Consider the following 22,758-nt stretch of genomic DNA (forward strand, 5'->3'; position numbering starts at 1 on the left):
TAAAAATATGCTCTGCAATGATATATGTATTGGTAAATGAACATGCATAAGAAGTTGAAGATTCTTGGTGGGGAGTCGAATATGTACATATGTACTCTTCGTCTTCAGATATCCATTATCCATACACATGGATGGATGTATGTATGGTATATGCATTCTGCACTTGGTTGGATGCTGATAACAACAAAAACAAAGTAAGGGTTAAAGAACCCAAAGTTCGTATAGAATAATCTGGATTGGACTCGTAACATTTGCATATGGGGAATTAAGGGCTAAATTGTAAATTGCATCACTTCTTTGAAATTAAGATATTTGAGATATTTATTTAAGAAAATACATTGTCAGAGTCACACGAGGCGCAGAAACTTGATGAGTGAACCATCAATATGCACCACACGAATTAAATAAAAACAAGTACAGTACTTTGTAGGAGGACAGTAAATTAAGTAATGTGTGCTCATTCGAGGTATTAAATTGGTCTGGGACCATGCAGGCTGTAATTATTTTGATTTAATTCCGGAACATGCGATCCACTATATCCCATTTTTTTAATTATGTCATCATCGTTGTGGTGAGATGAGAGAACACGTGTTTGTAATGAAAAATGCAATTTGTATGAGACCAGATTATCTGTCACAGTCAAGATATTGATGATTTGCCTGAAAAAGAGCACAGTTAACAGTATACATTTCAGATATCAAGCAGCATGGGCACCCCTTAAATAGCTGAACATGAATTACCTGGAATTTGGCGGAACACAATCAATTGTTTTCAAATTTCTTGTTCCAGTAACATTATAACTTAACTCGTGGTTAACTTCCACAATTATCGAACGATTTTTGTGCTTGTTTTCCGCGATATATAGCGATCCTCTTCCAAACGCATGGTGGTTAAGATTGTGATATAATTTCACATTAGAATCACTCGTTTTTAGGACATCACAACAATTCAATCCAACTTTTATAATTAAATCGGCCAGTAAGTACTTCGGTGGTCTAATAAGATTGCAAGATATATTTCGTGATGAGTGGATAGAAATCTCAAACTCGGGATATGTGTCAGATTTATCTGTTAAAAATGAATAGCAGATTATTAGTCTTGTGAAGAGGATAAGGGGTTAAGTTACGAAAGACTGACCATCACTTGTGAAATAACTGAAGGAAACGGGAATTAGGTAATAAACTCCTGGGTCAACCATTAAATTCAGATTGACGTCTCGTTCCTTGACTCGTGCCGTATATTTTATCAATGTCCAATTTTTCGCTTCGTCAATACAACCTGATCGTACTGAATTCGATTTTAGTAATACAAGGGCAACGTCAGGAACGATAGACTGCGGGTTCTTACGACCTCTTAACCTGCGTTTAAAATTAAATTCACCAACGTGAATGAAAAATTTATAGTTGAATAAGAATATGCGACAAAACATACCAAGAACTTTGGAACAGAGTAATATCCAATTCAGTAGGGCGATCAATTTGGATGGCATAACAAGGGTGACTAATTGTGTCCGCAAACGGTACAAAAATGCCCTGAAAACTATTAAACTCCCAGTTTTGTCGAATTCTGCAAATATCAAGCACCTCAAAATGTCTGGAAATGAATACATACATTATATAAATATGTATATATTTAAATTGTGTCTTTAAGAAATAAATAACTAAACTTGAACAAGACCATACTTTATGAAATCCTGAAAACACATCCAGAATGTGCCTTTCTCGTTAGAACTTAATTTTAGCTTATTTTTCATGGACTGAGTCCACAGGTCAGAGTTAGCGGACCAGTCCCCATTCCACGATTCTTTTCCCCACGGGTTTCTTAACTTGACAAGCCTGAAAATCATACCACGATTCTATGAAATCTGGCATTTAAGGTCTAATAAATTGACCTGAAAAGTAGAATAATGCATTACAACCCGTACCTTGGACCACATTCATCGTTGACTTCCAATATCGAATAAGCATGTTTGGCCTTGAGACCCATGTTTTCATTTTCCTCCATCTTCATCGAATTACGACCATGAGTTCCAGTGCCAATTAAGAACCCTGCAGCAGCACTTGACACTAACGTGGCCCATGTTAAATCTATGTCTAAGGTTTCAGACGTCTAAAGCAGTACAAATGAATCAATGGTCAAATGTGCATAATATCAGATAGCAGAAAGCTAACAGTCCAATGAATTCAGTGCCTGGGAAATTACCAGAAGGATAGAATGACATGGAAAACCCGTCAAAGTCGTTAGTGATTCTGCGTTAGATCCTCCAATCAAGGCTTCATAACTTCCGTGAAGTTTGGCCATCGCCTTTTCGATTAAAGGCACCCACAACTGCTTACGTTTCCCCTTCAAATAGCATAATTCATAAATACAAAAAATATAAACATACGCATGGCATAGTCCACGTGTGGTTGATGGATTTCATCTATTGCTAGTATTACATATGCACATATGTACCTTTGCATAAATCAGCCGCTGATTTTGGTCACAGGGTAGTAAATTATCTACGATAACATCTTTCCATCTACCAAAATGATTCAGTCGAATTATGTAGGCCCCAGCTTTGTTAATTTCCTTTGTTCGAACGATATTGTCCAGTAATTCCTTGCGCTCGGTAATCATGGCCTGCAAAATAAAAATACTTGTCACAACAAACATCTTCATCTGTCGTAATAATTTTGTGTTTACCAGGCTCCCCATCAACCAACAATCTCCCAAACTTCCTAAATACAAAATAATTTCGATAAGAAAAGCCAAAATTACGTATACAAAAAGAGTAGAAATTTTGTAACTAGATACCCTGATAAATGTCTGAAGGATCTGTGGTGTCACACATTACGGACCAATTTAGTTTCGTGTTACGAGGCCCCATATCCTTGCAGGATATTTCTGAAGGGCGCAGCCAAGCGCTGGGAACAAGGATTTTTTCAACAGGCGTCCTCCCGTTTACAAACAGTGCTTTGGGTCCAGGAGGAAAAGAATCGTCAACAAATTCTTCCTGAAGTGCTACACATGTAGAAACAATATCGTCATATGTTTCTTTCACCCCTAATTTCACAGGTCCTCGAGGATCATTGCTTTTCCTCCGGTTTACGGCTGACTTTTGCACAGTTCTTGTACTTTCCTCCGACTTTGGTTGTTCACAAGCAGTACAAATTACGACATCACAACTGTTAAGGAGGGTGCATGACTCACAACTCCAAAACCCCTGAAAACCATCAGAGTTTGCAATATTTATTAAATATAGCAATATTTTTGTATGATTCACTACATTCACTCACGCACCTTTTCAAAGTGAACCGTATTTTTCCCCTTTTTAACATCAGATTTGCTAGTATCCAGTTTTGGAGCTATCTCAGATTTCTGAGAATTGTCTCGTGACTTGGTCAAATTTGCGTGTACCTGCAGAAAATGGTGCATGCTCATAATATTCGGCTAATGACATTTCTTAATAAATCGAATTTATGCACATGTCCTTTTTCTTACTGGTTTGTGATTAAAGACATTTTCCAGCTCTCGTAAAATGAGCTTGCGAGATGGATCTATCGATATGGCTCTGGTACTGCTCTCTTTATTTTTCATGGGAATTGGTGGTCTTGCATTGTCTCCCTTTCTCTGCACAGATAAATTATAGTAAATGGATAACTTGTTGACATTAACATTGACATCTTTTTACTTACCACAACCAGGACAGCTTCAACTTCAGGAATGTCATACCTACGACTTCCACAGGCGTCACAAAGTAATTTTGTCACGGGATTTTTCAGAGTGCATGCACCACATGACCACTGCATTGTTGTGCAGTCAGCAACGTCTTGGTATGTTTGCGGTTGTAAAATTCGGTTTCTAGTATTTCGAGTTGTCATGTTGTGCACGGGGGAGGCCATTTAATTATTTTAGTCTGATAGTCCCAATAATTATGTCAACGAATAAAATTAAACATATAGTCGTTACAAAATCCAGTAAATTATTAAAAATGTATCAAACATTGAGTATTTATTAAGCTAGTCTAGTTATGGAATGTCAATATTGACAATACTTTATCACAGGCCGTGAGAAGGGACGAATGTCACTATTGCAAAACTGTATGACTAAACAAATATTAGTCGATTACAACAAGGTGTTCAACCGCAAACTTGTTCACGCAAAGTAAAGCACCATGAATGAATAGAATAGCAAATATGGAAGTCTGCATACAGCTACCAAAAACACAAGTTTATGGCTTGTGAAATGTTTTGGAGTAGCTTAACGTGTATGCAGTTGTTAGTGGCTGAAACGGAAATGAACTTGTTACTCAATGTGCATGAAATCTGAATTTGCACAAATACTAATACATAACACAACTTTTATTTAAGCCGATATGTTAAAATGTGTGTGCTGACAATTTGTGGGAGCTGACGATCAATCTACATATAAAGTGAGATAACCAAATGACTACTACTGCTGTAGCTTATCTTCACTTCAGTGATCTGTCAAAATATGCAAGTTAATCAAATGAGTGACTCATTCTTGAGTGTCATTGATTCACTCGTCATCTGCAACTTGTGCAAATTTTATTACAATGCTGTTGTTGCTGAACACTTTTTTACTACCACTTGAAAACAGGACGGATGTAGGCTTGCTGTCAAACTAAAATCTTATATGTACAACTTATGGACCAGAATGAGTGAGTCAACAAATGATAAAAGATCCGTTAGAAGCACAAATGGTCATGGCTTCACATGATAATATTTATATCTCGTAAGAATGCTACATTTGCGATGGAGGTACTAATGATGACTTTTTTACCATCATCACGCAATGCATATACTTTGAGGTGTGCAGAAAAAGGCAATCGAATCAGCAAGAAGTGGGAATGAGTTTTCATTTTATTTTGAAAGCGTAGGATATTATGACAATAATTGTCTTAAATTGTTATTGGTTCGCTTGTTATTTATTTTTTGTACATACAAAGTATTTATTACATTTACATTATGTGGAAAATTGGCTCGTATAAAGTCAATCATTAGAAACCAACAAAAACTATAGACTAATATACTCTTAGCAAAGTTTGGATGATTTCTCTGGTCTAATCGTTGAACACTAATTATAGGAATTTTTGCCTTCCCTTAGCAAATCGTCCCCCAAGTTCTTTAGTCTTTTCAATATATTTTTTTGAATCTTCTCTGGACAAACCACTAACTGCAAGATCAGTATTTCTGTCGAAGGGCTTCCTCTTTTTATCTTCCACAGCCTCCTTTAAAAATTTTACAATTTAAAGCCACGACGTATACAGTATATGTATTTTTGTAAATATCCAGTTACCTTTTTTGATTTCTTCTTTAATTCCCTTTGATGCTGTTCAAGTAGGGATTCAGACTTTCGCTTCTTTTCACCAGTTTTCTCAATCATAGCTTCCATTTTCTTGTCGTAATCGTCTATTAGTTTTTGATCCATGGCGGCTCTGGTCTCCCTTTCCAATTCTTCGTCTGAATCCATTGGTTCTCCATTGTCCTAAAATTTAAATACAATTAGTTAAGAATTTATTTAATTATTCAACTACAATACTTAAATAAAATTAAAATTTTACCTTGACAGGTTTTTCAGGAGCTCTCTGTAAGAATTTTCTTGGGCCAAGTCCGAGTTCCGTGACTGGCTTATTAGATGGTGGTATTAACATCCATTCCTCTCGTTGGAGCTTAAAATTAGAATTTTTTACACGTCAAATCAACTATCTAGTAGCAAATTTTCTGTAGAAAACCTTACCTTCTTCTTGGGTTTGTCATCGCCAACAGGTTTCGACGCAGAGGCGAATGCATCCGCCCGTGCAAGGGCGAGCGGATGGTCAGGTGGAAGAGGACCAATCACATCATCGTCAGAATCTGAACATTGGTCGTCACCAGCGGAAGACGATGAAGAACCATCGTTGGTCACATTGTTCTGGTCATCGTCAGTGGATGGCAATTTGAAACCAGGTGGTAAAGTTGGACCAATGGATGGTAACGCAGAAGAGGGTGCCAAAGATATACCGCTGGGTAATCTGCTAATAATACCAAATATCCAATTATTACCTTCAACAATTCAGACTTGTCCAATTTATGCTATTATATATTACCCACTAATTAAGATACTCACCTCTGTTCAGGTTCAGTAGTACTGTCTTTTTTAACTGGTTCAGGGTCAATTGACCTTTTCTGCAGGTGAGGTGGGAGGGCAGGTCCGTACATATCGTCCCCATCTGAATCTGAATTGTCAGACATTGAAATTCCAAGAACAAATCGAGAACAGATTGGTAAACAAAGAAGAATTAATTAAGACTAATTAAACTAAATTGATTCCCAGTCAGCTTATTTTAAAATTGGATGCATTATTATTTTTATTGAACTATAATAAAATGTCAAATAAATATTTTTTAAGCTGCACAATACAATTAACTTCAACTTCACGAATAGTTCTTGCGTTACAAAGGTGTAATTAATTTACAGTTGCACCGGTGTGTAGTAAAAGCAGATGTAAAAATAAAAACAAACAAGTTTTACTGCTTGAGAAGAGCAGAATGAGTGCCGGTCTGGGCATTGTGGGATTCTCGCAAGAAATTTCACCAAAGCATTCTCGCATTCACTTCGCTTTCTCTTCTAACTTCGACCTCCCTCCAGATCCGAGAAAAATAAAATTACGCAAAATAAATGATTGATTATAAATTTATAATTATATTTAATTTATTCATTATGGTAGATTCCAAATCGACGTATTTCCAAATTCTGTGGTCTGAATTTTCATATTTGGATTTCACGACTTTCACCGCATCACCATGATAATTTGGCACTATAACAAAAATCAGCCTATTATGAATCAATGCAAGTAATCAGAGACAGTTTGAAACTAGAGACAGTTTGGCATATTTAATAGTATCACTTAAGACAAATGTCATCGTGCAGGTGCTCATTAGTTTGACCATTGATTCAGAGCTTTATCATCATGACCGTGACCTACACCCACGAAGTTGCGACTGGAAAAGGTGTCCTTATTTCAATGGAACGTGCTTGAAATAATTCGATAATCAAGTATGTTTCGTTTTTTCCAGGGTTCGGAAATTTTTGGAGGCTTTTAGGCAGATGGCGAGGAAGCATATACAAAGTCGTCGTTCCCGAGCTAATTGTCTATGCCATCTTCTTTGGCACCATTAACCTCACTTATCGCTTATGGATAAAACACGAGCCTTATCGAAAGGAGTGCGTTTAGAGAAATATGTACATCCATTTTCACCCATTTTACTTTACCATAATTTATTGCAGAATGTTTGAAAAATGGGTGAAATACTGTGCAGACTACGCCGGAGTCATTCCAGTGTCGTTTGTACTCGGTTTTTATGTGTCCCAAATTGTTACCAGGTGGTGGAATCAATTCATGACTGTGAGTGTGATGCTGAAATTGAATTAGCATAAATGGCCAGTATTCTTAAATTCAGTACACTTTGCACTTATTGTTAGATCCCGTGGCCTGACCCAATCGCCGCAATGATGGCCACCACGTTTCATGGGACTGTAAGCGCCATATTCTAAGATATTGTATGATCATTATTCATTTAATTAAAAATTTTGAGCGACTAGGATGATCAGTCACGACTTATGAAAAGAACTGTTATGCGTTACATCAATCTGGCATTTGTGATGACAATGGTTATGATTAGTCCGCAAGCAAAGTCTCGGTTTCCTACGATCGGTACGTATGTTTTTATAAATTAGAGCATCAAGTTTTCGGAATTCATTTTCATTAAAACTTTCTTATTTGCATGTTTGCAGAGCACTTAGTAATGGCTGGTGAGTTCTTCTGAGGAGGGGAGGTTACTATCAACTCCCGGATCTTGATGCCCTTTGGATATGTTGTAGTGTCCTATGAATGTACAACAACCCTGAAGTGGTTTGATTTGTGGTTGTGGTGGAGTGGTTTGATTTTTTGGCCACATTTGCGCCCGCCACACCCACTCAAAGGTGCCCAAAAATCGCTTTCACCCCAGCTTTCACTCATTCAAAACCACGTCAAAAATCCAATTTTACTCCGATTTTCAAATTTCTTTCACCATTATGCTCCCACATAGTTGCTTTCTTATTTCCAACATCCAAATCAACTTTTTGGAATGCCTAGTATTTTTAAAATTTAAAATCCTGAATGAGTATTGTTCTAGTAATCAACAAAACAAATTATGGCTGCGAAATAATCATCAAAAAAGTTGAGTTTGATGTTGGTAATAAAAAAGCAACTATGTGGGAGTATAATGGTGAAAGAAATTTGAAAATCGGAGTAAAATTGGATTTTTGACGTGGTTTTGAATGAGTGAAAGCGATTTTTGGGCACCTTTGAGTGGGTGTGGCGGGCGCAAATGTGGCCATGGAATCAAACCACTTTAGGGTTGTTGTACATTAATGGGACACTACAACATATCCAAAGGGCATCGAGATCCGGGACTTGATAGTACACCTCTCCTGAGAGGTTGAAAAAGTTTGTCGAGTGAAGCATTCGTTTTTACAACACTTCGTATGTATTTTCCCTTTAGGTTTCATGTTGCCTCATGAAAAACAAATATTTGACCGATTGAATGCTCGGTCAGATTTGCCAAAGTACGAAAAAATATATTAAAACTAATTGCTTCGAAATATATGCATGCATATATTTATAACATTGAAATATATAACGTTGCAAGGTATTGGGTGCCGTTGGTTTGGGCAGGAAACATAGTGGGAAGGGCTCGTCAAGAAAATCGTGTTAGAGAGGATTTATCAATGATTAATATTTTGCAAGGGATTGCTAAATTTCGCGGAGGGTGTGGTGACTTATTGGCATATGACTGGGTGAGAAAATTTTTGCTTTGGTTGGACAATAATTCTCCAGAACGGTGTCACATTCTTAGCTATTCGTTCTCCAGGTTTGCGTCCCTTTGGTGTACACTCAGGCAAGACGAGAAGCTACACCATTGACTCATTCATTCTTATCTAATCCTAAGTCTATCTTTATTGCATTTTGTATAGGTGGTCACACTGGCTGTATACTTGTACTTCACCGCTGCACTTTTTGGGAAGCAATTCATTGAAAATGATCATGAATTGGTATTTTTCTACAATATTTGATTTTTTCGTTATCATCATTAAATCGTGCTGTTTTCTGGTACGTATAGGACCTTTATATCCCTATATTCCTGTTTCTCGAGGTATCTAAAATAAGCCAAATTTGCAGTATGTACCCTTGTATTTTTTTTCGTACAATCCGATCATGTTTTTGACGTTGTGTAGTTCTTTTTCTATACTGGATGGCTCAAAGGTAAATTTTTCCAAGTACCATAATAAAGAATGATGACTAAATATTCAGAGAATTATATTACAGTCGCTGAAACAATGGTAAATCCTTTTGGAGAAGATGATGACGACTTTGAGGTTAGTAGAATTTGCAAAATGTCTTACAATTTATTAATTAACTTGTGTGGCATTAAATTATTAAGGTAAATTGGCTGATTGATCGAAATTTCACTATTTCCTTCATGATTGTGGACGATATTCGAGACGAGTATCCAGAATTGGCAAGAGACATTTGGTGGGACGAGGTTTTCCCAACCTCACTTCCGTACACACTTGCGGCACAAAAATTTAAAGTAGATAATTACGAGGTAAGTACTAATCAGCGCATTTTCTATAGACAAGAGCCTTCAAGTTCATTTCATTCGGACGCTTTTTACAGGGAAGCGCTGCAATGCAAGACGTTGAACTGGAAGGCGACCAAACGTTATTTATCATGCCGGAGAAACCAAGGGTTAGCCACCCTCATTTTGTGTGCAAATGCAGTGCAAAATTTGACTTGTTTAATTTGCATTTGAAAGGGTTTAGTGGAGCCTTCACTTTTGGGTGCATCGTCAACTAATCAAGGAATTTCTCACCGTTCAGATGGTTGGGCATTCCAATAAGGGTTTGAGAATATACATGATGAGATATTATTTTTCTGTAGATCAAAAAGCTGGACAACGACATGACGATACAAGTTCAATCTCTACCCATGCATCCAGTTTGGTATGCAGGATTAGCAGATATTTACATATTTGTGCAATTAAATTTTAATTGCCGGTTAATTGTATTTAGAATCACTACGGACAAAAGCATAACATTTTTGGCCAATATAAATACAACAATTAACTGTAATCCCAAATTAGATGAAATCTGACTAACAAAACCCACAAAAGCAATAAATAATTTAGTAATTTTCATGAACTCATTTATAGCTTTTCCTAATATATGAGATCCCCGAAATGTGAATGAGGTGTAATAAATGATTTTTAATAAAAATGATGGAATACAGAGAAGTTTAATATTCATTTGTGCTTAAAACTATTCATAATTTTGTAAATAAATCATCACCATTCACAATAAATAATCCCATGTATTCAAGCAGAACACGTAAACTCGTCGATTGACGAGAACCCAGTATATTTTTCTCATGAAATTAACAAAATAAATGCATTTTAAAATATTAAAGATAAATATTGAATTATACGAGAAAATCACAACTTACAGGTCACAAATGTTGCGACGGTGTTAATATATTTTTTTTTAAATGTTACATACTATTGGAAAATTATGGATGGTACTCATTCATATCTTTCATTTCTTCAATTTTACAATCAGATTGGTTGAAAATTACATCAAGAAGGTCAAGAACACATACATATTTTATAGTTGACAAAAATCTAAGCCCTGCATTTTACATTTGTTAAATTGTTTACATAAATTACATTCTTAAATCATTCTGACTGATTATTCGAGTTTGTAAATCAAAATATCATCTTACCTTTCAGACCGCGCATGCATTATGTACATGACATTGAACTATGGAGTGGGATTTATCTTATTTAGATGCAGTAAGCGAAGAACCCATATGAAATATTCCATTTGAATTTCTCCCAATATGCAATACAATCTGGGAATATATGCGGAAATGTGGCTTCTTTTATTGGGAGAAATGTCAGTCAGACAAGATTGTGGCTGGAGCTGACGCATTCAATTTTGAACAATACTCATGTACGTCGGTATTTTTGTTGTTCATTTTAGTCATGTCTCCAAAATAATCATGTTGCCAGTTTGACATTTGCCAACGGATCCAATTATTTGCACACCGTGCACGTAGATAAATTTAAATAACTACCATCGTACATATGCATGTAGAACAAAATGCTCCTGAAAATCCTCAGAGTATGCATAATAACACGGATGACTTTCATGTGATCCTCTCTTACAACACCGTTACAACAACGCCATTATCTTGCACGAATGTTTCATTAACTGTTCCAATCGTGTTGGAACTCTTGCCATTTCCCGAATAGAGGACAGAAGCCACTGGTCTCCTAATGCGGAAGTTGTCATCGGGGACAAAGTGATCATTGATGGTGATGTGGACTGTGGGGGTGGGGGGGACGATTTGGGTGGCTGACGACGATGGGCCATTGTTGATGAGTACAGCAGTCATCACGTTGTTTTCAGAGGAGGACTCGTCCACGTCGGGAATGACGTGATGTTGGAGGGGTGGGAGTGGTTGGTGATGTGGGGAGGGCAGCATACTGCTCCGAGTCGTCATCGTCGTCGTCTCCAGGGTCGTCCCCGCATAAGTGGCCGAGGTCAGAGGTGCACTGCACTTTCTCGGCCGGTGACCAGACGACTGACTCTTCCTTCGTGGAAATACAGAATTTTCCGGGTTCAGAGTCGCATTTATTTCCTGTTAATTTGAATTTGAAAAATTATATAATCTTCCATTTATAGTAACGTAGAAATTAGAAATGTTTTTTTTTCTTTTGTAACAAATACAGTGCATGATTTAGCTGCTGGTTTTGTGGGGGATTAAACAGAATATGTGTAGGATGTAAGGAATTTTACTCAAATAAGTTTGTGAAAGTATGTAATAATTGTATTTTAATGTCCGACAACAAAGGCAAACAACTCGAGTGAGAGAGATATGAATCTGGAAGATATAAATGCCCTTTGTATGTAATATTCATAAAAGATATAAATATGTACGAGGATGAAAGAATGAAGAAAGTTGAAACCATTAGTTTGAAACCCATGTTGCAGAGAGCCCAACTCTGGTCCGAGAGACTTCTTCTAAAGTTTTTCCAGGTGACCCAACTATTATCTAATTCTAGGATAATTTATAAAACTGTGGTACAAAATTCCACGATACGCATCACACCCTTTCTACATGTAACACCACTAAGAATATGAAGTCAGATGAAATAAAATTTTTTCTGGAAGGACCAAACAAGATGACGCACACATAAAATTAGTAAGAAAAAGGTAGCAGAAAGTGTGCACGAAGCAAAGTTTCTAGAAAATTTGTACCAGAAGGTCAAACAGTGTAACCAATACTAGTTATTTAAATTAGTTGGGAAAATTGAAATTTTAAATGTAACTTTTGAATGGCCTGTACCTATAGAATTGTGACCTGCATCAAGGAAATTAAAATTACCCGGTTACTAAAGACAAAAGAGGGCACAAGAATTACTTTAGCTAATAGAGTTCTCTCTGATGAGTAATGAATATGAATAATGAATTTAAGTAATGAATGTGAGTTTTTAGGACAAGGGCCTGAATCGAATACGTTCTCTGCTCAAGAACTGCATATTGAAAGTTTTTGTTTACGATTCAAATTCTTACCTTGCGGGATGCACAGCTGCATGCTTTCTTGAAGCTCTTCTTAAAATTGCTGGATAAAAAACCTGTAAAGATCAATTAAAAACGATGATATGCACATCTTACAAATTAAGTAAACTTGTCACCAGAGGGAAAAGTTTGATTTGCCAAAATGAATCATTTATAAATGCTAGTTCAGGGCTCAGGGTACAGCATGCAGATGTGCATGAGTATACAACACTGACCAGGAGTTATTTTTTTTAATTTGTATGCAATTTTGTATATGTATTAGCAAGACAAACCTTACCGTAGAGGATTGGATTCATCGTCGAATTACTGTAGGAGAGACAACCCGCTAGAAGGAATATAATCAATACCGTTCCCGAATGACTGGATTCATGCGCCATGAAAATAAGTGATAACTGCAATATGTGAAATAAAAAAACATTTAGAGAAACAAGTTATTTATACACAATCAAAAGTGTATAACGATCTGAAAGTTGTAAACTTTCTCCAAAGAGAAAGTTTTTCTTGACTGCATGATGCAATCAAGGCAATCGAGTGAGACGTTTTACATACCTGTGATCCCCAATATGGAGCCTGTAAGACAGAGAATAGACTTACCCAGTGTAGACTATTGACTATAATAAGAGTGCGCTTACACTACAGACTTACCCAGCACAGAAAGTAGACTGTAATAACCGTGAGGACAAGTTTCGTAACTTTTCTATGCGATTTTTTCCTTTCCTTGGTTCGAGTGCTTTGTTGCTGTGCTTGTTGATTGTCCGTCTGAGTTTTGGTCACGTTAGGACTTTGGTTTAACTGCCTCCTTGGGCCCACGGATCTAAACGATTAGTTTAAATTAGATCCATACTTGCTCCACAATAAGCTAAAATTTTGAGCGGAATTTAAAGAGCCTTGCCGGAGTCGACGAATCACGAGAATATAGAATACTAATATGAGAAACAAAGGAATTGCGAATCCGAGCACAAATGAGTAGATTATGAAGATCATTTCTCCACTCATGTTCAGGGACCCTGATTCTGGCCAGAAAATGTTACAGTTCACCTTGGAATTGGAAATTGTAATCAAATTATTAGTAATTATTTTAAATTAGTTAACAAACAGAACCTTAGCATAGATAAACCACGGAATAAGTACAAGTATGATCCGACATGAAAGTTTATTGTATAGTCTTAAAACGACTGCAGGTTTCAAGGATGGTATTTTTAGAAAATTTCTATGCTCAATGATGCACTCCATTAGTAAAATTAAAATATATGCTTAGCTCGATACATAAATTCTAAAAATATTTAGCATGAAAACCTGACTCTTGAAAATCGTCTAGAAGACTTCATTCTACTTTCCCCAACATGGAAAAATTAAGCTGTTCTGCATTTAACCAGTGTGGAAAACACAAGCACAATAAGGACTATTTGGACAACATCAACACATTTAGTTCATTTAATTTCAAGAGCAATTGTTGACTCTGATTTAATCAGCAGCACTTCATACGCGACATCATAGCCTTGCCTAGAATTTTAATGAAGGGTCTAAACCGCAAAAGTACAAAAACAACTTATTATGATTCAAATGACTGGGAACTAAATCAGTTCACGTGAAGCCACTTACGGGTAATGGGAGTGTGAAAGCACTAAAAAAATATTACGCTTCGTGAGCATGTAATAAATACGTGACCAATTTACTCGTTTGCCAGTCTCAATGATACGCCAACGTCCAATGAGAGCTACATTTGTGCTAAATAATCTGCCCGTTCTGTTTACAAAGATAAGCGGGCGAAAGACCTTCAACCACCGGATGGATCTCCGCATTCAACTTATGTTTCCGCTTGCCAACTTTCTCATTCAGTTCAGGATTTCTCCAGACTTTTTATGCACTTATGTTGCTTCATCCCTCTCTCCCAACTCACTCAACTTAATCCACTTTCGAGCGGATTATAAGATTTCCTAAAACATTGGAACGATTTTACGCAAAACGAAGCATGTCGTTGTAAACGTTGGACTGAGTTCTGGTATAAATTTATTGTTCCATAAATAATGAATTATTCGCTAGTGACGTGTGGAGTGGACATAATATATTTAATACAGTTGTGTGTTTGATGTTTTGAGACATTTGAAGTGCAAAGCAAAGAACCCGTGTGGGTAGAAGCCGTTTCAAGAAATTGAAGTTGACAAGTTCTCTCCATGAAATTGTCACCTTTGTCGAACGAAGAAAGCAGAAATATTGCCTTTGTCCACATGTAACTTGTGGTGTCCTTTATATAATTTTATTGTTTTAATATAAGTAGTTTTTCTGGTTGGTTCTGACCTTGTTATCGATTTCCAGAGTGTTGGCGTACATAAAGATTGGCACCTACGTATTGAAAAAACAAACACAATTGTGGCTCAAACGCAAATGGGAATTGAATGAATGACTACTGCTGTCACCATCAAAAGCGCGGAGAGAGTCCAAGCGGTCAGGGCCACGGTCTTCGCAATGAGAGGGGTTCTCCATTTGGGTGCGCTGATAGGATGACACACTGCCAAATATCTATGAATGCAATTAAACAGACAGCTTAAATAAATAAATACAAACAAAAGCTCTTTTTCAATAAATTACTCAACACCAACAGAATTAGTTTAATCTGGAAACTTATTTATGCATATTAATACTGGTGAGAACAAAATCCAGTCACTGTATTCGGTCATTTCGACAAGAATTTCTCGCAGAGGAAGTCCACACCGACTGAATAACATGTGTGCCTAAATATCACACACTTACATCACGTCACATGATCTCTCCAACTAATCACCTATAGTTTATCCTCATTCATTCATGACCTGCCGGCATCCCTACACCCAAAACGCTACGATAGACAATATCAAAGTAATTGAGCTGTCTGAGAAATAAAGTATCTTGCTCCTCACCACTGCATTTGTTGGGACTGGCCAAGAGCCAAAATATGCGCAAGGTGGATATGTACATTTGTGAAAATGGAAAGTAACAGGTTTCTCTTGTCTATTTCACTTTGGTTTCGTAAGCTTATAATAAAGTAGCCCATAAAACTGACCTCGTGCTAATCCTAAGTGCAAGGAAGTAAGAACAAGAAATAAAAGAGAATGGAAACGCGACGGTTTGGTTAAACCGAAAAGGCTTGGAAAAGCAAGCCTACGAAAATACTAGACTGAGATCAGATGGATAAAAGTGCAAATAAAAATAACAATGAAGGAATGCACTGTAAATGGGCTTGTTGTTTAGACAGATAGGACTAAAATTCCCCATTTGCGAGAACATTATTACCATTACAAAAGGCCAAAAGGGAGCCATAAGTCCCACTTTCTCTAATTCCCCTTGCTTATTTCTTACTTTATTCTCACAAGTCCATGAATTCCAGACACTGTAAATATTCATCCCCAAACAAACTCCTCCTGCTGGACATCCAGCTAGGTTAACATAATGCATAACTTTGCTGCTAACGTACAACTCTTGCAGCTACCAGGTTAAAATCAAAAGTTTACTTTCACTACTGTTGCAGTATGAAGATTTATATGTATACGCGTACGTATGGAAGGCCTTTATACGTAAATATTTTAAAATGAGCCATGAAAACTTTGCACTACGTACTCCTGCGTAGCGTGGGTTTTCATCTTTTCATTTTAATATTGGGTTTGAGATTGTTTGTTTGATAGACATCTTTATGAATGTGGAAAGTAAAGAACAAAGTAATGAAATTCAACATCAAAAAGAAAATTATGTATCTAGCTCGTTGGTTTTGGCTCACACAGCTCCAACTTTTCTTCGTAATTGCATAGCTACGTATTTGCATGTGCGTGCCTAATATCGTTAAACGTTTTCTTTACTTTCTTCTTTCATGCGACGTATGAGTAAGATTCCCGGAAGTTTAGGTCATATTGGTTGTTCGTTCTAGGACAACTATATTGGCTCATGTTTCATACTCGTACTAATTTGACGTTTAGCTAGATAATATCAGCGACGGACATTTCTTGTCTCACTCTTTTTAATATTAAATAATTTAACATAATTGTTACACGATTGAACTCCTGTTTCGTCGAATAGATCTTAAAATCACAAGTGTTGCTCACTAATCCTAAGTAAGTAGCTAGGAAGAATTTTTTTATATGTGCTCGCGCCTACTAATTAAATAATTCCGTATTTTTGTGTGCTTTGCAGAATGTGAATTAAAAATTAGGAAAATTTTGAGCACATTTGTTTAAAAACTAACCTAACTTTACAATTATAAAGCAAAACTCACCGATCAGCAGACATGATAAGAAGAAACATGGAGCTTGTTATTTGGTTGATACTCGTGCTGGTAAAGTAAGCCTTGCAAACTATATTTCCAAATGGCCAATAGCCAAGTGTAGCCGTGGTCATCAGAAATGGAATTCCCACCAAGAAACATTCGTCAGCAATTCTTTAATATTAATAATCAACATATAATTTTTATACGCTAGACATTAAGATGAGGATGTAAAACTTAAAATTAGACTTACGCGAGGTTAACAATGTAGAGATTTGTTACGGTCTGAAATCAAAAAAGGAACACAACTTGTGGGATTTTTTCTCTACTTTTGGTCACCACTTTACACTATGTGTATTGCTAAATACAGTATTACCAACCTGCATTTTGGAAAACCGAACCACAACGTAGATGACGAGAGTATTTCCAGCCAATCCAATTAGACATACGATTCCGTACAGACATTGGACAAGGAGTTGGGGCCTAATAAATCTGATATTAATATCTTATTGTTTGTGATAGTAATTGGTAAAATGTCAGTACCACCAAGTTGTGAACATGTGGAACTCGGCACCATCTACACCCCCGACTCCCATGGTGTCCAACATTCTCGTGTTCCAGAGATACAGACACGGGTTCTCTATTTCACTCAGGGAGGTGTCATTGTGACCCATCGATATCAGCAAACGGCTGCAGTTTGCATGAGCTTCGGGGCTTTCGAAGTACAGGTGGTCGGGATATAATTCCGACGTATTCATCTTGGAAGTGGGTTGATCAACAGGAAACAATTTTCTGCAAAACATTGAATCACTTTGTTGAGAAAAACATTGATTTTGTACAGAGGAAAACTTTATCCAGCTTCTTCAGTCATTTCATAAAAGCTGTGTTTTGTACAGACGAAATGTTTATGCTTTCGTCGGCTAATTGACTTTTAACTTCCCTGTGCTTAGCAAAATTAACTATCTGCTCACCAAAATACATACATTGCTCATTACAAAATCCCACGTTCGCCAGTAATTAAGTAATCAACTCCATGTTCTAATATAAAAGAGTCACAATTGTTCATCTGTTGCTCACCAGTCTCACCCACACCTACGCACGCAGCCGAATTTTTGTCTCGTTAATGGAAATCACCTTGCTGAGTGTTTTACAAAACTTAGTGGTAAAAGGCAAAAGGAGAAAACTCAATTTGTGCAAAATTTTGTCAACCGCCCACACTTCATTTTCGTAGTATTTTTTAACTCAACAAGCGACAGGCTTACATATGTACGAACATGTCAAAAGAGATTACCTCCAATAAAATTTCATTTTCAAAAAAATATGTACTGATAAATAGGATGACGTACATATGAATGTCTGAATGAGTTCAAGAGCATGAATATCTAAAAGCCGGTCCTCATTCCGCTTTAATTGCCTTGATTACTTTCTCTTCTCTAGATCGTCCAGTCACGTACACTGTGGGACAAATTTGTTAATATGATGTTTTAGTTCATTTTCAAAATTCATACATGCAAATTTTGGTTTTTAATTCTGCAAATTTTGAATGAAATTGAGCTAGTCTCATACTGTCATGCTTAATTTTACTGAATTAAATAGCATACACAGTATATATATCAAAATTTACTATACATGTGTATGTATACATATGTATAGTAAATTTTGAAGACAGAAAGTTACTGTTGAGATCTTTTGTTTGTTAATGAATTTTTCCTCCTTCTTTCATTGTTTCAAGGTGTTGAATTGTCCTGCTTTTGTATTTTCTAATGTATGTAAATCAAAGCGATAGCGAGTAGTGTACACCTCAACAACTTTCTTTCCTTTTCCTGTTTCTGTAAATCTCTGGAGATACTCTTGACTTGACACAGGTTTTCTTTCAGAGTCTCCACGCTGTGTTCTATATGCGTACATAAATCATGATTGAATATCTCCCTTGATTAAAACTTTTCTATGTGACATTCCTCACTAAAGACAAAAAAGCACCTGATATTTGTATGATAAACGGAATTTGAAAATCAAAGAGAATGATCTCCAATTTTATTAAGGAAGACAAAAAAACAAGTGAGCTCAAGTTCGTGAGGGAGTAAAATTCAATTTCAGGCGACTCCGGCATCCCAATTAGATTGTCATTTGTTTGCCTTCTGTTGACTTTCGCCCAATTTTCCAAGAAGGTTGTTTGCTAGACATTTAGAATAGATTTTAGGACACGAATAGTAGTTTCGCTAAGGAAAATGGTCGCCAACAGTCTAAATAAGACCTATATTATCAGAAATTAAATCAAATCAAAAATACAATCTCCAGCTAAATCATAGAGTTGTATATTACAAATAGCTAACAAAGAGCTAAATATGGATGCATATGCACAACAGCACTTTTAGTTTAGCCAGTACGTAATTAAGAAAATAGATTTTATTGGTTTCACACGGTGCAACAAAAAATAAAATTCTGCAGAAACGATTTCGTGTAGAATGCCTTTGTCCAGTAGGTTTCGACTAGAAAGAAAACATAAATTTGAAATCCTCCTCAAATTCTGAAAGCAGCGACCCTTCTTGTTAGCTGTACTTTCTATTAGCTTGAACAAATTAACTGCTTGCTCTTTGTTGCATTCGAAACCTTTTGGCCTGAAGCGTTCTTGCCAGAAAAAAATTATCGGATAACCGTGAAAAGTGACACCAACTGTAGCGTTCGTTGCCTTGAATTGTACACGTGGTTTATGTAGCACACTCATAGTGTGGCTTTCCACTGAACATAATGACAATTGCAGCTCGACCCGATGTGGTTAGCCATGACCCGTTAAATGTAATGCCTCTTTTGTGCTAAAACTTTGGGTCATTTTCTAATTTTACTTGCTGTAATTCGTGACATCGTGATGTTTTTGCACGAACTTGATTTTCCTTCTGAAAAAGTACAGCTAAACCACAATAAATGTCTGAATCCATCTACATCTGTCTAACGCAGGCTAAAATTCTATTATAATGTACTATGTTCATATTTTGCCAACTGAGTCCATATTTTCAGCAAGCTTTCACTTGCATAAGTTGAGTGTCATACAGTCATCCATAATAATGAGCCTCGTGGAAATCTGCTTTTGTCACCGACTTCATCACGGCACAATTTTTATGAATGTACAATTTAATTTTAAAAATATCAGCAGCAGTGTTGTCAAACCTGTTCGACATGTATTTATATTCCCCGCGCCTTACTTGTATTAATGCAGAAATTAACATACTTTTCCGCACATATGCCCGTATCAAAGTACAGAAACCAATTTACTTGTCTGAGATTGAGACTGGCAACATTTCCAAAGGGGAGCAAGGAGAGAAAGCAGCACGTAACTTTTTGTTGATGAGTTTTCTTTCCGTCTGTCATCCCTTCAACTACCAAGGCCAGCGTAACACCTCCGTGTGCAAAATCACATCTGCTGGACGAGAAAGTTGATGGGGGAAAAGTGATGATGAAATGAAGGAACACGAAGGAATCATCATTACCCTCATAATTATTATCTAAAGGTGAAATGTGACCAGAATCTAGACCAACATATTCCGCTCCCATCTCCCTTGAGACTTGAGCCTTCAACTTTTTTGGAACTTTTGATATAAATATTATTACTACACACACAAACTTTGGGCTTGTAATGATGAAATCTGTGAATTAATTCAAAATTGAGACATGGTTTGACAAGGCGTATAGATGGATGCAGGGAATTTTGCGGGGCACACTTTCTCTGAAACTTTATCGCACATCTACTGAGACAACGTTGCAACACTTTCTAATTTAAGACATATTGTGCTATACCTGAGTTTGCACTTGCCCAACTTTTACAAAAGATAACTTGGACAAATAATAATTGTATTTGCAATGCATGGAAACTTTCTCCGTGAAGTGCGCACCACAAATTCAATGTGAGGTCGTAACAACTCGGAGTAACTTTTTAATTCAAGGTCATTTCTCGCCACAGCTCTTTTAAATATGTCTCTAGTATTTTTGCAAAGTTGCCTAACTTTAAAGACAACCCAAGTTTGTTTTCGTTAAACTAAAGGGACCCTGTTCTGGTTTAGATGGGTGTAGAATTAAGTGGGTGACCCTTTTTGATTCTGGATGTATGAACTTTGGGTGGGGATTGGTGTAGCATCAAGGTATATTTAGAAATAAGTGAGTGGACTTGTTAGACAGACTCCATTTTACATTGGCTTTAGCCTTACTTAACAATGACTTGCAGCAGCATGGACCATGACATTAGTAATGTTGAGACTGAAGAAATATGTAGGATTTTGCATACGTACGTAGAATGTTTTAGATTAAAGGAAATGAGAAGGAATTATCGTAGTTAAGTCTTAAGAGATGTAATAAGTTAGTTAATTAGAGATAAAAGTTCATGCACTTAACATTGGTCAGGAAATAATACAAAATAAGTAAATCATGTTAGGAAATAGACTTCAGTCGGGAAGATTAGTATAGTGGACGCATGCAAACACACTGAATTACCAAACAAACTGAGGACGACTACAATTTTCAAGCCAACATTGTTTTTGTCAAACGGATGTTTATATTACATTTTTGATGAATTAACTTTCGTTTCAGTTTCGTTTGCTTGCTGCTTCGCAAGATTTAATTTGACAAAAGACACTGCAAATAACTTTTCTACGGATGGTTGTAAGAGAAATTCTACATGGATGACAGGCCGTACTCTGTGTACTCCAGTAAAAATCGTGAATTCCAGCTAATTTCGTGTCATCCAGAGTATAAAGGACTCCGACATGTTCTATAAATTCTAAGGCGAATGAAATGATATTTTTGCGTACGTGTGTGAAACATGGGCAATTGTGTAATTTAATATGTCGATTTCCTAAAACTTTTTGGGGAATGATGGTTTGGTTGAAGGGTAACCTTCGGTTGGGAAGCAGGGAGGGAAACGACTTAATAATTGTATGAATAAATTACATAACCATCAAAGCCACGCCACCACCCAACGGATTTAGTGTCCTTTCATTTACACTATTCATTTACTATGTATTACTGAATTAAATATTTGGGGAAGTTTCTCAATGTGCTCAGGTACATAAATACAAAGACAAAGTCGTTGCTTTCACTGGCAAGAAGTTAATTAATTTAATAATAACCAGCGTGGTCCATGTTTTTAGCGTACAGATCACCAGCATTTGCGAGGAAATTCGACTTAATACTTATTTTGCAACTATCTAGATTCGGAGCGTTGGCGTATTTTGGGCACACATAAACCTATCTCAAGGACATCTTTCTAATCAAGTACTTCATTCCCCAAAAGTTGAATAAAAGCAGACCAATCAAACAATTGTGAAAGCAAGAATCCGCTCTCATTTCAGAATTACGTGGAGATTTCTTATGAAACCAACTGATTAGACTTTTTGCAGCAGTTCAGTTACAAAATGAATGCTGTCAATTTCATTGAAATATCACGACAGCGCCACATGCAATGTGTTATTACATGTTATGTACTCGTATATTAAACCTATGTAATGTATGAAAGTATTTTAATAAAAAAATATATGTCTCTTTTTTGTGTGCACAACCTTCTTAACTTGCATAACTCGGTGTGTCTATGTAACTGTTCGTAACATTAGTAAATCTGTAAATAAAATTACTTCTAACGTACGCAATAAGAAAATTTTGTAAGATTGTTGGAAAACGAGATGGTTTGGACTTTCGTCGAATATCAAACTTGCTTAACGCTGGAGAATCACTGTTTATGAATGACTGGACTGACCATAGATTCTCCTACTTTGTTAGGTTACTGCATTCCCATTATAAACCTACTTCTGCCGTGGACATTTGCCAAGTTTCAGTGAACGATCAAAAAGCAGTTTAAATCTTGTAGAGAACTCG

The 22,758-nt window shown here is 36.5% G+C and overlaps 5 protein-coding genes across 8 annotated transcripts in view; 2 read left to right on the top strand and 3 right to left on the bottom strand.

Moving 5' to 3' along the window:
* Positions 1-293: 293 nt before the first annotated feature.
* On the bottom strand, positions 294-4,279 carry LOC110847390 (calpain-D). Its single transcript, XM_022094325.2, has 13 exons — positions 3,678-4,279; positions 3,484-3,612; positions 3,283-3,399; positions 2,797-3,205; positions 2,686-2,720; positions 2,455-2,622; positions 2,203-2,343; positions 1,925-2,109; positions 1,683-1,835; positions 1,432-1,593; positions 1,138-1,358; positions 741-1,068; positions 294-659 (listed from the first exon to the last, which is right to left on the bottom strand). The coding sequence occupies exons 1-13, from the start codon at positions 3,882-3,884 to the stop codon at positions 470-472; spliced, it is 2,445 nt and encodes an 814-aa protein (XP_021950017.1). The 5' UTR covers positions 3,885-4,279; the 3' UTR covers positions 294-469.
* A 629-nt stretch (positions 4,280-4,908) lies between these two features.
* Positions 4,909-6,462, bottom strand: LOC110845634 (GPALPP motifs-containing protein 1). 2 transcript variants are annotated; one of them, XM_035849010.1, is made up of 5 exons: positions 6,112-6,462; positions 5,743-6,016; positions 5,567-5,674; positions 5,302-5,490; positions 4,909-5,233 (listed from the first exon to the last, which is right to left on the bottom strand). In XM_035849010.1, exons 1-5 carry the CDS (start codon positions 6,234-6,236, stop codon positions 5,084-5,086), a joined length of 846 nt encoding a protein of 281 aa, XP_035704903.1. In that variant the 5' UTR covers positions 6,237-6,462; the 3' UTR covers positions 4,909-5,083. The 2 variants fall into 2 exon arrangements, with proteins under 2 accessions (XP_035704903.1, XP_021947780.1); XM_022092088.2 differs by having other exon boundaries at positions 5,743-6,019; positions 6,112-6,458.
* A 153-nt stretch (positions 6,463-6,615) lies between these two features.
* Positions 6,616-9,101, top strand: LOC110846832 (bestrophin-2). Its single transcript, XM_035849109.1, has 10 exons — positions 6,616-6,994; positions 7,061-7,208; positions 7,272-7,389; positions 7,467-7,520; positions 7,587-7,698; positions 7,779-7,796; positions 8,531-8,594; positions 8,678-8,825; positions 8,900-8,926; positions 9,003-9,101. Exons 1-10 carry the CDS (start codon positions 6,955-6,957, stop codon positions 9,099-9,101), a joined length of 828 nt encoding a protein of 275 aa, XP_035705002.1. The 5' UTR covers positions 6,616-6,954.
* LOC118434781 (bestrophin-1-like) lies at positions 8,936-10,511 on the top strand. Of its 2 annotated transcripts, XM_035849011.1 has the most exons (9): positions 8,936-9,080; positions 9,149-9,181; positions 9,264-9,291; positions 9,355-9,404; positions 9,470-9,634; positions 9,706-9,777; positions 9,845-9,911; positions 9,970-10,031; positions 10,101-10,511. In XM_035849011.1, exons 4-9 carry the CDS (start codon positions 9,366-9,368, stop codon positions 10,152-10,154), a joined length of 459 nt encoding a protein of 152 aa, XP_035704904.1. In that variant the 5' UTR covers positions 8,936-9,080; positions 9,149-9,181; positions 9,264-9,291; positions 9,355-9,365; the 3' UTR covers positions 10,155-10,511. The 2 variants fall into 2 exon arrangements, with proteins under 2 accessions (XP_035704904.1, XP_035704905.1); XM_035849012.1 differs by lacking the exon at positions 8,936-9,080 and having other exon boundaries at positions 9,137-9,181.
* The window catches only part of LOC110846833 (somatostatin receptor type 5), a 36,359-nt gene continuing 23,908 nt past the window's right edge, over positions 10,308-22,758 (bottom strand). For both annotated transcript variants that reach the window (XM_035849008.1, XM_035849009.1), the window contains 12 exons: positions 17,443-17,691; positions 17,280-17,382; positions 17,153-17,184; positions 16,912-17,073; positions 15,086-15,188; positions 14,967-15,011; positions 13,561-13,706; positions 13,314-13,482; positions 13,218-13,238; positions 12,946-13,060; positions 12,663-12,724; positions 10,308-11,727 (listed from right to left, as the gene is read on the bottom strand). In XM_035849008.1, the coding sequence (XP_035704901.1) occupies positions 11,248-11,727; positions 12,663-12,724; positions 12,946-13,060; positions 13,218-13,238; positions 13,314-13,482; positions 13,561-13,706; positions 14,967-15,011; positions 15,086-15,188; positions 16,912-17,073; positions 17,153-17,184; positions 17,280-17,382; positions 17,443-17,657 (1,653 nt within the window). In that variant the 5' untranslated portion in view covers positions 17,658-17,691 and the 3' untranslated portion in view covers positions 10,308-11,247. The remainder of the gene's footprint in view (positions 11,728-12,662; positions 12,725-12,945; positions 13,061-13,217; positions 13,239-13,313; positions 13,483-13,560; positions 13,707-14,966; positions 15,012-15,085; positions 15,189-16,911; positions 17,074-17,152; positions 17,185-17,279; positions 17,383-17,442; positions 17,692-22,758) is intronic.

Source organism: Folsomia candida, unplaced genomic scaffold (assembly GCF_002217175.1).
Source record: "Folsomia candida strain VU population unplaced genomic scaffold, ASM221717v1 Fcan01_Sc003, whole genome shotgun sequence".
NCBI lineage: Eukaryota > Metazoa > Arthropoda > Collembola > Entomobryomorpha > Isotomidae > Folsomia > Folsomia candida.